General features: G+C 47.6%; 1 protein-coding gene across 2 annotated transcripts in view; it reads right to left on the reverse strand.

The window, feature by feature from the left end:
- LOC149334173 (DNA polymerase theta-like) overlaps positions 1 to 16358 on the reverse strand; it is a 107962-nt gene that overhangs the window by 40394 nt on the left and 51210 nt on the right. For both annotated transcript variants that reach the window (XM_089555046.1, XM_089555047.1), the window contains 5 exons: positions 14483 to 14610; positions 12507 to 12669; positions 8262 to 8446; positions 6105 to 6390; positions 1751 to 1997 (listed from right to left, as the gene is read on the reverse strand). In XM_089555046.1, coding sequence (XP_089411172.1) covers positions 1751 to 1997; positions 6105 to 6390; positions 8262 to 8446; positions 12507 to 12669; positions 14483 to 14610 — 1009 coding nt within the window. The remainder of the gene's footprint in view (positions 1 to 1750; positions 1998 to 6104; positions 6391 to 8261; positions 8447 to 12506; positions 12670 to 14482; positions 14611 to 16358) is intronic.

Genomic DNA, 16358 nt, shown 5'->3' on the forward strand with positions numbered 1-16358 from the left:
TCCTCGGGACTCCGACTGCACAGGCTCGACGAAAAAGAGAGCAAGTTCACTTGGCGGCCTCGGCAACGCTCTCTTCCACGCAAAAAAAGGGGTGCTTAGATTCGAGGGGTGCTTAGAATCGCGAAAATACGGTACATCCCGGCCTGCGTTTGCTGAAGACCTTTTTTGATGGAGGGTACGAGCCAGCCGTCGTACGAAGCGGGGTCCTTCTAAAATTTGCGTCGTACAACCGAGGTTTTTAATGCATTGTCTCTATGGGGGTTTTGCCGGGACCGCACAAATTCGTCGTAAAATGCGGGTCGTCGCATGACCGGGGGACGTATAATCGAGGTTCCACTGTAACTTCTCAACAAGGGACTGGACATGGTGAACAAAATTACACAAAACACGCGAGCACAAATTTTGAACTGATGTTTATTTTTGTCACTCCACAGTTACATGTCTCTTTGTGGTGAACAGGGAAGAACGGAAGGAAGGAAGGCAAGAAAGTCAACAAAGCTTCATTCAAAAACACCATGATGCAATCGCAAACCACAAAAAGTGAGACGAGTGCACAATTGTGAACGCATGATGGTGCTACTACTTGAAGCTTTAGTGACTTTTCTGCCTTCTTTCTTTAATTCACATGCTTTCAAGGCACAGAGACATCACAAAAAAGAGTGGCATGCTATCTTGCCAAAAAGAGGCGTAGAAATGTGCAAAGACAAAAAAAAAACGAGATAACTGCGGTAACCCGCACTGAAGTAATGCGAAAGCAATGATGCCTCAATTCAAGTTGCTTTTTTTGTTTTTATTTGGTTCCTTAATTACCCACTTCATTCACAAGTAATTTACCTTAATTCACACTTAATTGACTTTAATGGACCATTAAGTTGCATTTAAATCACATTAATTCACATTAATTCATAATTAAATCACCTATAATCATCAATTATTGATTGGATTTTGATTAAGTGCACATAGGCTCTCGTTTAATCTCAGTATTCATTCCAGACTTCCAAATTTGGTGCCACATGTTGGCTCCGCCCACACTTCTGGCATTTTCAAATTTGGTGGCACTTTTGCTCTGGCCCCGCCCACTTTTTGAACGTTTTTGGCTCTAATTAATTAACTATTCATCCGATTTCGAAAATTTTTGTTTGCGCAGAATCCTCACATCACCCTCCTTCGATTGCAATAATTCGTTTGACGCTGCCTTTTCTGTGTTGCCCACAGCTACTGCCGACACATTTGGCGGACACGACCCAGCCGACATAGCCTGTGAATGCCTTCGCACTAATAAATGCCAACTGAAAGGCATGCCGTGGTCACCGTGTGTAGGCTATTGTCAACCTCACGAGTCACAAATAGCATTCGGGCTAATGCCATTCAATTTGGTTTGGTTTATGGGGTTTAACGTCCCAAAGCGACTCATGCTATGAGAGACGCCGTGGTGGAGGGCTCCAGAAATTTCGACCACCTGGGGTTCTTTAACGTGCCCTGACATCGCACAGTACACGGGCCTCTAGAATTTCTCCTCCATTGAAATTCCAGCTGCCGCGGCCGGGATCGAACCCGCGTCTTTTGAGTCAGCAGCCAAGCACCATAACCACTGAGCCACCGCAGCGGCTCAATTTCAATTTGTGCAAGACACAGTGTGCATGCTGTCAAATCTTGAGGCAATTAAGCACTTGATGCTGCTAAACCTGCCCACATGGCACAGGTGCTACACCTTCCATGCACGCACAGGGGAGTGGCCCCTAGGGCTCACCTTCCCTGGAAGGGTCCTGCATTGCGCAGCATGATGTCCAGCTCTGGTGGGTCCACCTGTGCCAGAGCAGCAGGGTCGGCGAAGCCCGTCTCAAAGATGAGGCGGGCCAGGGGCCCCTCGAGGCTGGGCAGCGCCAGCAGAGGGCACAGCTCGGGCTGGACACCAAAGTGGAGACGCGCCTGGAACTCAGCCACCAGCAGCTGGAGGTGGCGCCAACCCAGCCGCTGGCACAGAACACACACCATGCCTGCATGCCATTCCATGCCCGTCATGAGCCTGTCATGAGGCCACCATAAACCCATCATGAGCCCGTCATGGGCCCAACATGAGCCCATTATGATCCCATCAAGCATGCCATTCCATCATGATCCCATTATGAGCCCATCATGAAACCATCATGAGCCCATTATGAGCCCATCATGATCCCATCATGAGCCCATCATGAGGATTCTGCCTGTCATCAGCAAGAGCTGGGCAATGTTTCGCTGTACGAATGACAGGAATGTGCTGTTGCTTTGCTTGACATGCACAAAGCAACAAACACAGATGCTGAGATGCACCATTTCATTGGTTGTTGATGTTTTACACTAATCACTGTACACTCGCTGAATGACTGTACATATATTACTTTATTGTTACTTGCATATATATTATGCTGACACGGCAGGCATGCCAACACTTGGCTGGCCTTGTGGTGCCCCTTGCGATCTGTGCACGTGCAGTTGCTCCCCATGGTAGAAGCCGTGGATCACGCCATGTTAAATCTCCCTAATAGGAAGACACATGGCTGCCTTAACTTCTGTGGGACGAGTATGAGCTGTCTGTAGCTACCGCAGCCGCTCTTTTCCACACGAAATCCGCTAAACAAGCACGACGATACAAGCATCACAGGGAGCTAGTAGCAGGCACACAGAGGTGGGTGCCCCTTTCCAATGCCTGAAACGGGGTGGCACTGGGCACGCATGCTCGTTGTGCCTAGGACTAGCAGGTGTCTATGGAGTTGTCGCTTAGAAGCAACAGATGCGCAATGACGCAATTGCAGTTAAAACCAACAGTCAGTGGTCCCACAAGATAGGTCTCACACCCCACCGATATGCATGTCAACTCCGACAACTTCCAATGGCTATTTCTGCAAAATGTCAACACAGCTTCTATGAGTATGACAAAGCTTCATTGCACTCTTTCTTTTTCTCACGTAGTGGCATTGTGCGTCGGAAAAATGCATGATTTTGAAAATGACTACGGCGCCCTTCGGCATCTTTGTGTGCCAGAACTATTCGAAATATTCGCTTCTAACCAAAAAAACCACTACGCGTAGACACCTAAGTGTAAGGAATTGTCCCGCTCGCATTGTAGCTCAAGTTTCCACTTTTCTGTCAGTTGCGTGAGCCGTCTCATTGCATTTCACGCTCACTGCACTGCGCTTTCCCTTCCTAGTAATCAATCTCTGACTCACTCTTCCTGTAGGCAGGTATATGAAAACCTTACAGTGCTTCAAGACAGCATTCGAACCCCCTTTGCCATGTTAGAGTCAAGTCAGACACTCATATCAGGCTTTTTACTGGACAAAATTATGTTGCGCAAAGAATTGTGAACAATGCATTAGTCTAAAGAAACTTATTACTGCTACTATTACATGATTCCCACCTCTTATTAAATGCCTAGAAAGAGCTTAAGCTGAGCTAAGGCTTGAGGCTATGTTCTAAATTATGCTCATGATTGTAAAAAGAAATTTTGCGAAACATCTGTTTCCTTTCATCGCAGCGGTTTGTGGAAAAGTGTTTGTTTTTAGTTTAGGCTACCTGTATTGATAATCAACAATATTCTATTCAATGCACAATAATCTTTAATACCTGTATTCACTTCACAATCCAAAAATTTCAAATTTGCACCCCCCTAGGAATGCCTTAAAACAATAACAACGATAACCATTTTGGTAATGACAAGAAAAAAAACTGCCAAACTTTTCATCCTCCAGCGGTATGAATCAAGAAGTAACTGCAGTAACAGCGCTGCTGCCCAGTCCCCCCCGATCGTAGTGCACACTATAATGCTTCAACTCCATGCAAATATTAAGGCAAAAGCCTTTAAGCACTCATACTCGTGGCCATGACTCTGTCCGTACGTTACATCTGGAGTGAAAGTCACAACTAGTCATTACTAGCCACAAGTCATGACTAACTATCCATTAACGAGTCATGACTAGTTAGTCATGACTGGTCAGTTATGACTACAAATAACTGGTTAGTCATGACTAGTTAGTCATTAACAATTCATTACTAGCTAGTCATTAACAAGTCATGACTAGTTAGTCATTAACCAATGGCTAGTTAGTCAACTAATTAGTCATGACTAACTAGTCATCAACCAATTATGAGTAGCTAGCACTAACCAATCATGACTAGTCAGTCATGGGTCATGACTAGCCAATCCAAGTCACCCCATAGCCGCGTGGTGTGCTTACAGCCGTGCAGCCAAAGTTGCGTAGAAAGGCTTTCACCTTGTGCATTTCACATTGTCAAACTGCCTCCTGAATTTTTGTTCTCACTGAAAATTGATTCGTTGCCTTCTTCTGAATATGTTGACATTAGTCCGGCAGCAAAAATGCAATCACCGCAGAGAAAATTTTCGCAAAAATCTTCTCGCCAGACGACCAAACTTGTGACGTCCTTACAAAAAAAGACCAGTTGCCACCATTTTGGAATGAATGACTGTGCAGCCTGTGTAGCCTCTGAGGATACGCGCACAAAAAAATCGGTCTGGGCGCATGCATTTTACCTGTGGAATCGGCCGGTCATGGCAACACCTGTACTTCAGTTTCTGGCCTTTTCTAGCTTATAACAGCTCTGTTTTCAGTAAAAGTGGTCTCTCTCCTGTAATAACTCACTAATGTATTGGTAGAGGCTAACTTCTATTCAACCTCAGAGTCCTTTTAACGACAACCATAATTGTTCCGAAAAAAAAAAGTATACCAGAATCTCGATGATACAAACCTCATGGGGTTAAGAAAAATAACTGTATGGTCCAAAATTTGCATCATTCAAAAACGGTCAAAATTAGTATGCAAAAGCACTGAAAATGCATTCATACAGATCTGCTTACAGCTAACAGGATTTATTTATAGCTGCAGCATCGTTCACTGCTCACAGGGCTTACTGCATGACTAGTGATTGCAACGTTGGCGGTTTACAGGTTACACGCTGCCGATCACTATTAGCAGCAATGCGGACGGCATGTCTGGTGATCGCGGGGTTGATGATGTGTGGGCAGCATTTAGTTTGCATCATCCGTAGTGGCACGGAAGAGTGTTCAGGACATCCGAAATTCTGCACACTGTAGACAACGCAGTCTGGCCAGCAAAGAGGTGCTATGAATTCGTATTACTGAGATTCTACTGCATATAAAAAAAAAGCAAAAGAAAGACACTCACTTCATGTACACTGCCCCAGAAGTGGGAAGAGAACCGTCTAGCCAAGTAAAAGCAATGGCATTGAGAAATCCCTAATGCTAACTAACTACCTGGAATCATAAGCGTTACCAGCCGAGTCAGGTTCGATGCAGGTCAAGGGCCTCTCCCACTCACCTCCCACTGCATTAGCCTGCCTTGGGCCAGCCACGGACACTACCCCTCACAAAAGAGTGCCCTGCTGTTGAGTGATTGCAGGCAGGGTACTCACATGCATTCCAGAACAGTGAAAAGTTGCCCAGACGAAAAGAAGTCGTCTTGCTACAACATTGGTTAGCACAGTAACGCTTCCCTCCAGGCCCCCAATGGACATCAACACTTTATGGGATGTACTAGGGACGTTTAGAACATCCCACGAATGTCCAGGGCAGTTTCAGTGCCCACTGGGCCCTTCCTCACTCATTAGACACCTTTAGCATACCGTGTACTGTGTTACCGCTACCGTTAATGAAGTACCAAGAGCCCCTAATGGGCACCAACACTTTATGGGATGTACTAGAGACGTTTGAAACGTCCCACGGATGTCCAGGGCAGTATCAGTGCCCATTGGGCCCTTCCTCACTCATTAGACACCTTTAGCATACCGTGCACCGTGTTACCGCTACCATTAATGGAGTACCGAGAGCCCCTAATGGGCACCAACACTTTATGGGACGTACTAGGGACGTTCGGAATGTCCCACGGATGTCCGGGGCAGTATCAGTGCCCATTGGGCCCTTCCTGACTCATTTAGTCCTATCGGGAGTTCCACTTTCTACTTTATACACACACACACACACCAGCATGTCAATGAGCACCTTCCGCAGCACACTTGTGGTCACAAAAACGCAGAAAAAGAAAGCCTTCGAAACTGTGGCAAGCATGTCGTCTACCAAAGCCTCTCCCTACCGGCAAAGGTGGCAGCACCCTGCTGTAGTGACTGAAGCAAGCCCCGTGGGAGTGCGAACGCGTGGGCCACCTCGGCCAGGGGTCGCTCGGAGGCCAGCCGCTCGAGGGCGAGTGCCAGGTAGAAGCGGCGGCAGTCATTCAGGGTGCGGCCGGGCTGCGGAGGACGTCCGGCGGCTGCCCGCGCCACACACGCCTCATCAACGCCCACCACGCCCGCGACACGGCGCTGCGCTGCCGACAGCCGCTCCCACAGTTCCTGGTAGCGGCCCCAGTCAAGCGCACCCAGCTGCGAGCAGGATTAAGGGGCACCGTAACTTGGTGTCTGACACTCCTCAAGTGAATCATCATCATCAGCCTGACTACGCCCACTGCAGGGCAAAGGCCTGTCCCATGTCTCTCTCCAACTAACCCTGTCCCTCGCCAGCTGCGGCCACCGTATTCCCGCAAACTTCTTAGTCTCATCCGCCCACCTAACTTTCTGTGAATAAATTTCATGAAAGGAAACAGGTGAGCAGATATCTGAGCCATAAATCATAAGAACAGAATGAAAATGGCAACACTGAGTACTGCTGTCAGGATGCTTTTGCATTTCACTATTTGAGTGCTACCATTAACTAGCAGGTGGGCAAGTCGCTGCATTGGATGCGAATTCTGAAGGATGGAAAAGATTTAAATGGCTGCAATGAAAATCTGCCTCCCCAAAACCTTGACTAGCACTGGCACCCCCTAAACATCAGCACTTTCTCACTTGTTCTCAATAGTCCATTCCACTTCGCCAATTGCTATCCTCAGCTGAGCGATCCCATCCAGTAGCCACATATATATTTGCCGGATGTCTGACGGGATACCTGACAAAAATCTATTCTAGAAATTCAGCACAGCTGTAGGATATGCCTTAAAATCATCGAGGCACCCATTCGAAAGGTAGCACTTTGATGGTGCAGTTGACAACCAAAGCAGATTTTTTGGTTGGTGTAGTAAATGAATCCACACAAATACTACATACAAATACATAATATATTATAATATATAATAGATAAGGTGCGTGCACACACCCTGTCCCAATCAACATTCCACAGAGGCATTCACACACAGAAAAAAACACCAAGCACAGCCAAGTAAGGCATGAATTCCAGCTACAGCAAAATTTTAGCCCTTCGTCATCAGAGCCAATTGCTCAGAAACAGCAGTAACAAAAACGCACATGTTGAATGCAACTCGACACATTGTGCAGCAAAGGTCTTTTACCGTATATACTCGTGTAATGAACCCATTTTTTATTTTTTTTTCCAGAAAAGCTGATCTCAATTTGGGGGTAGGCTTCATTACAAGAGAAAAAACGTTTCAATAGGTTCTTTTTGGGGAGTCGAAATTTCACAGCATACATCCGCCTGCCCGCACGTTCCTTCATCTATCCATCATCAACAAGAGCACGTGGTTAGACATGTTTGTGTCGCTGGTGTTTAGCATTGTTCACATGGAAAGTGTTAGCTGTATCACGGTTTTCTGTGTCGTGTCTTTTGGATTGGTTGGTTGGTTGGTTTATGGGGTTTAACGTCCCAAAGCGACTGAGGCTATGAGAGATGCCGTAGTGGAGGGCTCCGGAAATTTCGACCACCTGGGGTTCCTTAACGTGCACTGACATCGCACAGTACACGGGCCTCTAGAATTTCTCCTCCAAAGAAATTCCAGCCGCCGCGGCCGGGATCGAACCCGCGTCTTTCGGGTCAGCAGCCGAGCACCATAACCACTGAGCCACCGCGGCGGGTCAGTGGTTATGGTGCTCGGCTGCTGGCCCGAAAGACGCGGGTTCGATCCCGGCCGCGGCGGCTGGAATTTCTTTGGAGGAGAAATTCTAGAGGCCCGTGTACTGTGCGATGTCAGTGCACGTTAAGGAACCCCAGGTGGTCGAAATTTCCGGAGCCCTCCACTACGGCGTCTCTCATAGCCTTAGTCGCTTTGGGACGTTAAACCCCATAAACCAAACCAAACCTTTTGGATTGGTTTAAGATGAAATATCCGAGCTTGAATTACTGCAAGTGCAAGTGCACAGCTTACTATCATTACTACAATCCCTATTATTCAGGCCAAAGCAGAGAGAGCAGGGACAGTCTGACTACTAATACACAGGCTCTTGTCAAATGATTCCATGGGTACCTGAGCACTGAGGTGTGCTGGTGTCACCAGATAAACGAGGTGCAGGTCAGTGTCCAGGGCCAGGCACTGGCGAGCACGCTCCAGCTCCGCGACCATGGCCAGTGCGTCATCGGGCGAAAGTCCCGACGCGAGGGCAGCTCGACCCAGCTGGCTTGGGCGGTAACGTCTCTCCCCACCCTCCTCCCCTGTTGCGGTGAGAAATGCGCGTCAATGGCGAGATTGAAGACACCGCCTTCATATAAAAAAACGTGACACTAAAGGTCATATCTGTCGATACGAACAATACATGGAGCTTTGGAAACAGTGGTAGCGCACAGCGTAATAACCAGCTTTTCTTGAAAACATTACAGCATGATTTATACTTGTCAGCATTGGTTAAACGAGTCAAAGGAGGCCAAACAAAACTGGTATAAAAATTGCTTTTAATTGGTTTAGTTCACAGCGACTCTCTGACTCAGACACATAAAAAAAAAAAGAACACTGATTCAGCTCAGTTCTGGCTCCAAGAAAAGATATGGCATTAAGTTGCCATTTTTGGTTCTCTCTGGGTTCACTACCGCAACCCGATGCCTTCTTGATCGACAAGAACACAACACCTTATCATCACCATCAGCTGGACGGACTACGCCCACTGCAGGGCAAAGCCTCTCCCATGTTTCTCTAATTAACCCTCTTCTTTGCCAGTTGCAGCCACCGTATCACCGCAAACTTCTTAATCTTATCCGCCCATCGAACTTTCTCCCGCCCCTGCTACGCTTGCCTTCTCTTGGAATCAAGTCCGTTTCCCTTAAGGACCACTGGTTATCTTGCCTTCGCATTACATGCCCCGCCCAAGCCCACTTCTTCCTCTCGATTTCAACTAGGATGTCATTAACCCTCGTTTGTTCCCTCACCCACTCCGACCTCTTCCGATCTCTTAACGTTACACCTATCATTTTTGTTTCCATAGCTCGCTGCGTTGTCCTTAACTTAAGCTCAACCCTCTTTGTTAGCCTTCGCGTTTCTGCCCCATAGGTGAGTACCGGTAGGATACAGCTGTTGTATACTTTTCTCTTGAGGGATATCGGTAAGCTACCATTCATGATCTGAGAGAACCTGCCATATGCGCTCCACCCCATTCTTATTCTTCTAGTTATTTCCCTCTCATGATCCGGATCTGCAGTCACTACCTGTCCTAAGTAGGCGTATCATATTTACTCACATCATTCGCACCCTCGTGTAATTTGTACACCCCTATATTATTACCTAGGATTAAAAAAAAACCTTTACTCATACTTTTTACGCTCCCTGCTCAGCAAACTACCAGCATGCATGCGGTTGTGCACAAGGCAGGCTTGAGAAGATTGGCACGGCCATGTTACCGTATGCAGCTGTGAAAGGCGCAAGTACCTGCCTGATCATTTGGTTAATTGAAGACTAAGGTTGTCCTGACCCTTTTAGCGATTACCTTCATAAATACCTTGTAGGCAACCGACAATAAACTGATCGGTCTCTAATTCTTCAAGTCCTTGACGTCTCTTTTCTTATGAATTAAGATAATTTTAGCATTCTTCGAAGCTTCTGGTACGCTCTAGGTCACAAGGCATTGCGCATACAGGGTGGCTAGTTTTGCTAGTGCAATCTCTCCTCTATCCTTCAACTACTCTGCCGTTATCTGATCCACACCAGCTGCTTTCCCTCTTTGCATTGCTCCTGAGGCTTTCTTTACTTCCTCCTTCGTTACTGGAGGGATGTCCCATTGCTGTGGTTGGCTGTCTGTCTCAGTAACATTCTGATTACATTCGCTACTGTATAGATTTGTGTAAAACTCTTCGGCTACTTCAACTATCTTATCCATATTGCTAAAGAGATTGCCCTCTTTGTATTTTAGCGCACATATCTGGTTTTTACCTATGCCTAGTTTCCTCGTCACTGTTTTTAGGCCACCTCCATTCTTTAGAGCAGGGGTTCTCAAAACTTTTTTGCCTCAAGGAATCCCCCGCCCTTCCCCCGTCACAATCGGTTGTCACAAGCATCACAACTGGTCAGTGTTACTTGTGAATGGACCCTTTATGCTTTAATCACGCTAGCACTAAGGCTTCCAATCTCGAAAAAACTCATTGTCTGTTTCTCTGAGGCCAGCTAGGCCTGCAGAAATAATAGAATAAAATAAATATGGCCGTGGCTCCCTGAGTTTCGAACCCGTGACGGGGCAAACAGATCAGCCTCGCAGGCCACTGCATGACGGCACTATGCTATCGCCACAACCAATCACCCCTCGTGTTAACAGCCACTCTCTTGTTCTATGCACTGCATGGCATCATCTCCATCGAATTCCGTCAGTGCAAAATGGATCCACAACACGCCACTACCACAGTGTCCTCTTAAGACGCATTAAGCTGTCCTAAAATTTTATAGTGAAATACCACTAAAATCCCCCCAGTTACCGATTTTGCTGACCTTTGCCTGAAGGCTGACTCTGGAACCCAACGTCAACCCGAAAGCGAAATGAACACGCACGCACGCACGCGCACGCACGCGCGCGCATGCACGCACGCACACACACATGAATGCACATACTTTGTACTTAGCGAAGTAAGCCAGATCGGCTGTAATTGTTTTTTTTTCTGTTTCATTCACTTTTCAGTCACTTTTTTATTCAATGCCCATCTCTCATTCATGCTCAGACCTTTAGCCCCAAGAGCACAAAAAACTGCAGTCACTAGACAGACATTCCCTCAACTCAACTGGCTGAGATGTGCACACAATCACGTGACGCCCTGTCCAGCTTTCATTGGCTGTCTGCCGCTCATCACTTTGGCATTAGCACGGCATTGACTTCATTTTTCTAATTTCGACAGATACTAGCTCTCAGGAGCAAACAGGCTCGGTGGTGGCAAAACTTCGCCTCAGCGCTGCCGACACCATTCAGCCACCCTAAAAAACAACCCATGAGACATGCACATCTTTTTTTTACTTGTCTGGCTCAGTTAGCTCAGCTGTGCGGCCCGCACTTTCAGTCGCCACACATGCGAGTACATGCAACACATGTTCGAAACTGAGGAACAAAACTGAGGAACTGAACACGAAACACGAACTGAGGAACACGAAACTGAGGAACGAGCCAATACTCTAAAATCAGTTTTAACAAACGTAACACGAAACTGAGGAACACGGAACTGAGGAACGAGCCAACGCTCTAAAATTAGTTTTAACAAACGAGGTATTGTGCCTTGCTTCACACATGCCTGCCAGAGGAGGCCAGTGTGGATGCTTGTGGAACCCACAAAAGCAGCCTGCAGAACCCAGTCTGAGAACCCTTGCTTTAGAGCATGCTTGATTCTTCTCATATTAAACTTCCGTACATCGGTTCCATTGCACTTAATTATTAACTTCGACAGCTCTACTAGTTGTATTCTGTCTGTGGAGTTAGAGGCATTCATGCATTAGCATTTCTTAATCAGATCATTCGCCTCCTGAGAGAGCTTGCTGTTATCGTGTCTAACCATCCTACCACCTACTTGTACTGTGGACTTCATAATAATAGCTGAAAACATGACACAAAAGGTTTTTATTAATTCCAAACACCATTGAGAGATTTTCAGACATGCAACAGGTGTTGCTTCACTTTGTTTATCACTTTCTTTCACTGATCTTCTGATTTGAATGGATTTGGTTTGTTGGGGTTTAACGTCCCAAAGCGACTCAGGCCATGAGGGACGCCGTAGTGAAGGCCTCCGGAAATTTCGACCACGTGGGGTTCTTTACCGTGCACTGACATTGCACAGCACACGGGCCTCTAGAATTTCTCCTGCAAAGAAATTCAACCGCCGCGGCCGGGATCGAACCCGCGTCTTTCGGGTTACTAGCCTAACATCCCTTTTTACAAGAAGAGGATTCGTTGCTGTGACTGTATTTTTATGCACCGATGCCCAAATAAGTTTCTGGAATATTGAAATTGCAAAAAAGCTGAATTTCCTCACTGCGTTAAGACAAGGCCAGGTACTAAGGGCTGCAGTGCGTATGTCGTGCAGGAAAGTGTGAAGCACGCCCTTCATATTCATGGCTGCTTACTCGGTCAACACAGCGTCTGAACTTTCCTATCATTTTCTTGTTCCGAAACCTTTTGCGGGCACTTGCATGTTAGTTTTTTGGCGCTGCCGCACTACCTTCAGCCCATATGTGTCTCCACCCCATATAACAAAATCTGAGCTTCTCTTTTTACACGCGTGATGGATAAGCCTGGTTTGATTTGCAAAAGGTGACCTTGGAGGTGGACCAGCTGGTGTTCCACCAGGAACCGGAGTGCCCCGCTCAGGTCTTCTTCCCCATTGTCGCTGTCGCTGCCAGTGGAGAGGTGGTGACGCAGGGTGCACTGGGTGTACAGGGTGAGCTCCTGGGGGGTGCCTGCCACCCCACTGGCCACCACCTGGTGGTGGGCATTCAGGGCAGCAAGAGCAGCTCACGTTGAAAAACAACCACACCCAAAACACTTGGTCAAAGAGAGTGCTCTGCTCTTTTCAAACCGGAGAAAGATTATATATGTGTGTGTGTGTGTGTGTATACACACGCACACGCGCGTGCGTGCACGCGCACGCGTGTGCACGCGTGTGCGTGTGCACGCGTGTGCACGCGCGTGCACGCGTGTGCGTGTGCGCGTGCGTGCACGCGCACACGCACACACACACACACATAAGCTAAAGTCACCAGAAATTGAAAAACATAACAGGATATAATTCACGACGTTTCGGCTAGAGGACCAGCCTTTTTCGAGTGTGGTCCTCCTCGAAAAAGGCTGGTCCTCCAGCCGAAACGTTGTGAATTAAATCCTGTTATGTTTTTCAATTTCTGGCGACTTTATCTTAAACTGATCAATCAGCTGCCAAGAAATCTGTTTTGATATATATATATATATATATAAACACAGAATTCTATTTTTATCTCAGAATAAAAAAAATTCCTGTGAGCAAACTGCTGGCCTAATCGAGAGCAAACTTCCCTCACGGGGCAGCATACTATGGTCTACGTTATTTGAGGCGTAATTAAACATCGGTATACTTGCCTGCACTGCCTGAAATTAAGAAAAAACTGCTGTCAACTGCGAGTAAAGCTGTCGCAGACGCGAGCCAAGCAGCTGGTCTGACAGGGTGCGCCATCTGCAGGAAGGCGAGGCAAACGACATCCCGACTAAGTGGGTGGGAGGGTAGCGAGCTGGCTCCGAAGATGCGGCTCGTCTGCTCGTTGAAATGAATGCGATGAGAAAGAGTCGTTGCTAATACTCGCCTTCTGGCAGATGGCGCACCCTGTCAGACCAGCTGCTTGGCTCGCGTCTGCGACAGCTTTACTCGCAGTTGACAGCAGTTTTTTCTTAATTTCACTCCCTACTCCTTTGTTGCGAGTAGGTCGAGCACCTTTGATGTGCGATGAGTTGGTTGTGCAGCCTAGGGAACAGACTAGGGGGTTTTCTCTTCAAAAGACAAACTACTGCATGAGGGTCCGACAGAGCACAGAAACTGCCAATGCAGCGGGGCGCTGCCGCGGTCGATTAGGGGGGACTGACCGGAGGCCATGGAAGTAACGAGGGCTGCTCTGGCGTGAACCAATGCCGCAACGCTAAGTCCTCAGGTCCGAGCATGGGGAGTCTACACTGCCTCGACTGGGAACCATCGGATCATCGAGGGCTTCTGGTGGGTACCAGTGCCGCAACGCTAACTCTGACGGCCCACGGCGAACTAGGGAAAGAGAGTCTACGCTTCCTTCTAGCTAGGGGACCACTGCCTCCCGTCGCTGCCGCTGGGAGTGAAAGGAGTCGTTAAATTCAAGGTTGGGTTGTTGGTAACCGTGGCTCCCCCTGTCAGACCTCATCGCAGGCTGTTCGTGCTTTCTATTTCTTCTTCGAGGGTACAGGTGGCGCTGCTGCGCTACAACCTACTGCCTTGAGGTAAGGAAAAATGGCCCTCCAAAGAGTGGGTAAACTCTTTCGAACCAAATTGGTCAAAAATATCCAACCTCAAGGCGGTAGGCGCCCGCTCGCCGTAAGGTATGGAAAAGTAGCCTAATCACATGGCAATACATCACATGGAGGATAGACGGCGCTACCGAACAGCTAACGTTCGTTACTTCAACGTCTTCCAGATGGTGGCAGCATTTTTTTGTGCCATGGCAGCAGGAACCATTTCCACTAGCATGTGAAGCAGGCTTCAGACGCAATAGATGATTGGAAGAGATGATTGGCCCCCTACCTCCAGCAGTGCCCTGCGCAAGCTGGTGCTGCTGCCGGTCAGGCAGGATGTGATCGGCTGTGCCTCCGCACGGCTCAGCCGCTGGGCCAGGGGCCGATCCGAATCACGACACATCAGGATGCTCTCCCCTGCAACGGAACAATGCACAACCACATTGCACTTCTCACCTCAACATGTTTGTGACATACGTGTCGAAAAAACGCAGCAAAACAGGCAAGTCTGTACACTGTCACTGGATTGTCCCCAGAAATCTTGCGAAGTGGACATTTTTCACCGCATGCGGCGGGGTAGGGGGCTTTCCTCCTATTCTTAAGCTTGGATCAGAAATCTACGCCAGGAGGAGGACACAATTTACTATTAAAAACAACAATAAAAGTAAAGTAAAACCCCACTGTTACACTCTTCACGAGACTCTGGGAAGAAGAAAAGGTTACAAGCTGAGAAAAAAAGTAGGTGAACACAATTAAAACCCATGACAATGGACTGAACGCAAGCTCATTTCAATTTCAGCATGCGAGAAAAGAACATGTGGATGTTTCCCACTTTTTTTATTATTTGCAGCAAGCAGCAACACACTTTACAGAAATTCCCGAGACTTTTAGCATATGATCCCGGTTGATACTAATTTTGGAATGTAGACTGGCCACAGTGCATTGTATGCAATGGGCAGAAATTCGGATGCTACGGACACCCCCCCACCACTGCAGATGATACCAATGCAAAAGCTGCGACCATACCTTTGAGCACCAAGTGCTTGCTACCCATGACTGATACCAGGATCACAAATCACACGGTCTGCACTGCGAGTAGTGAGTGGTGGCATGCAACCAACACAGCGCCAACATTGCGAGTCAGTGTTGCCACACAGCCGCAAGTAAACCCCATAAGCCAAAAACAGATCTGTGCGAATGCTGTATACGAATTTCATTCTTTTTCAAATTATACAAACATGACTATTTTTCACTACATGACTACCTGTGAGATTTTTACGACTGACATTCTACTGTAGGTGGGAATGGGGCTTGGGAGAGGGAGGAGCTAGGACTCCTCTCCAGTTCACTGTTCTAGGCGCACAGTGCCACCACCAATGAGCCTCTGGTCGGGTGGCATGTCTCTTGCTACACTCTCCCTCACCTTCTAGGGTAACCGTCCTCTAAGTTCATCCCCATGGCTACCACCCTCCAGTTATGCCGACTACTACTACCAGTACTACGGTGCAAGACTCAAGGGAGAGGCCTTTAACAGCTGTCATCTGTGCTTGCAGGCAGAGGCGTGGCCACTGGGCACAGCACTGGAGCAAGCCATAATGCGGCCCCGCTTAAACACTTCCTTGCATGCACCACAGTTGGTGGTTTCTAGCAGCCATGGGTGAGTCTGTTGAACGGGTCTACTCTACGTGCTGTGCATTGCCAGGTTAGGTGCCCCCTGATCCAGCCATGACGTAATCAAGTGATGAGTAAGTGATCGCAGACAGGCTGCAGCCAACCATGGGCAGATCCCTGCTTCGTGATTCATGGCACATCAGGGGCTGAATACAAACAGCACTCACAGATGTCACCATGTCCATTTGCCAAGGAACACCTCAACAACCCAAGGGCTGGTTTCCTCAACATGAGACTCAACCATTTCAAAATGTGTTCCCTTCTCAAGGAGTGCCAGAAAACATTTTTTTGCTTCATGCCATTTAGCAACCATGGGCTTTCCAATGGGTGAAAGCTTTCCCCTGGCCTGGCACTCCGTTTCTCTGGAATTAAATAAAATGCATGCGAGGAGGAGAAAAAACTTTAGTAGTTACAGAAAAAAAAAAATTAAACTTGAGGTCGACGCTAGGGAAAATCGGTCTTTGAACTCACCTCATGCAGATCAAAAAGTTAGC

This window comes from Amblyomma mixtum, chromosome 8 (assembly GCF_055824585.1).
Source record: "Amblyomma mixtum isolate Tamu chromosome 8, ASM5582458v1, whole genome shotgun sequence".
Classification (NCBI taxonomy): Eukaryota; Metazoa; Arthropoda; class Arachnida; order Ixodida; family Ixodidae; genus Amblyomma; species Amblyomma mixtum.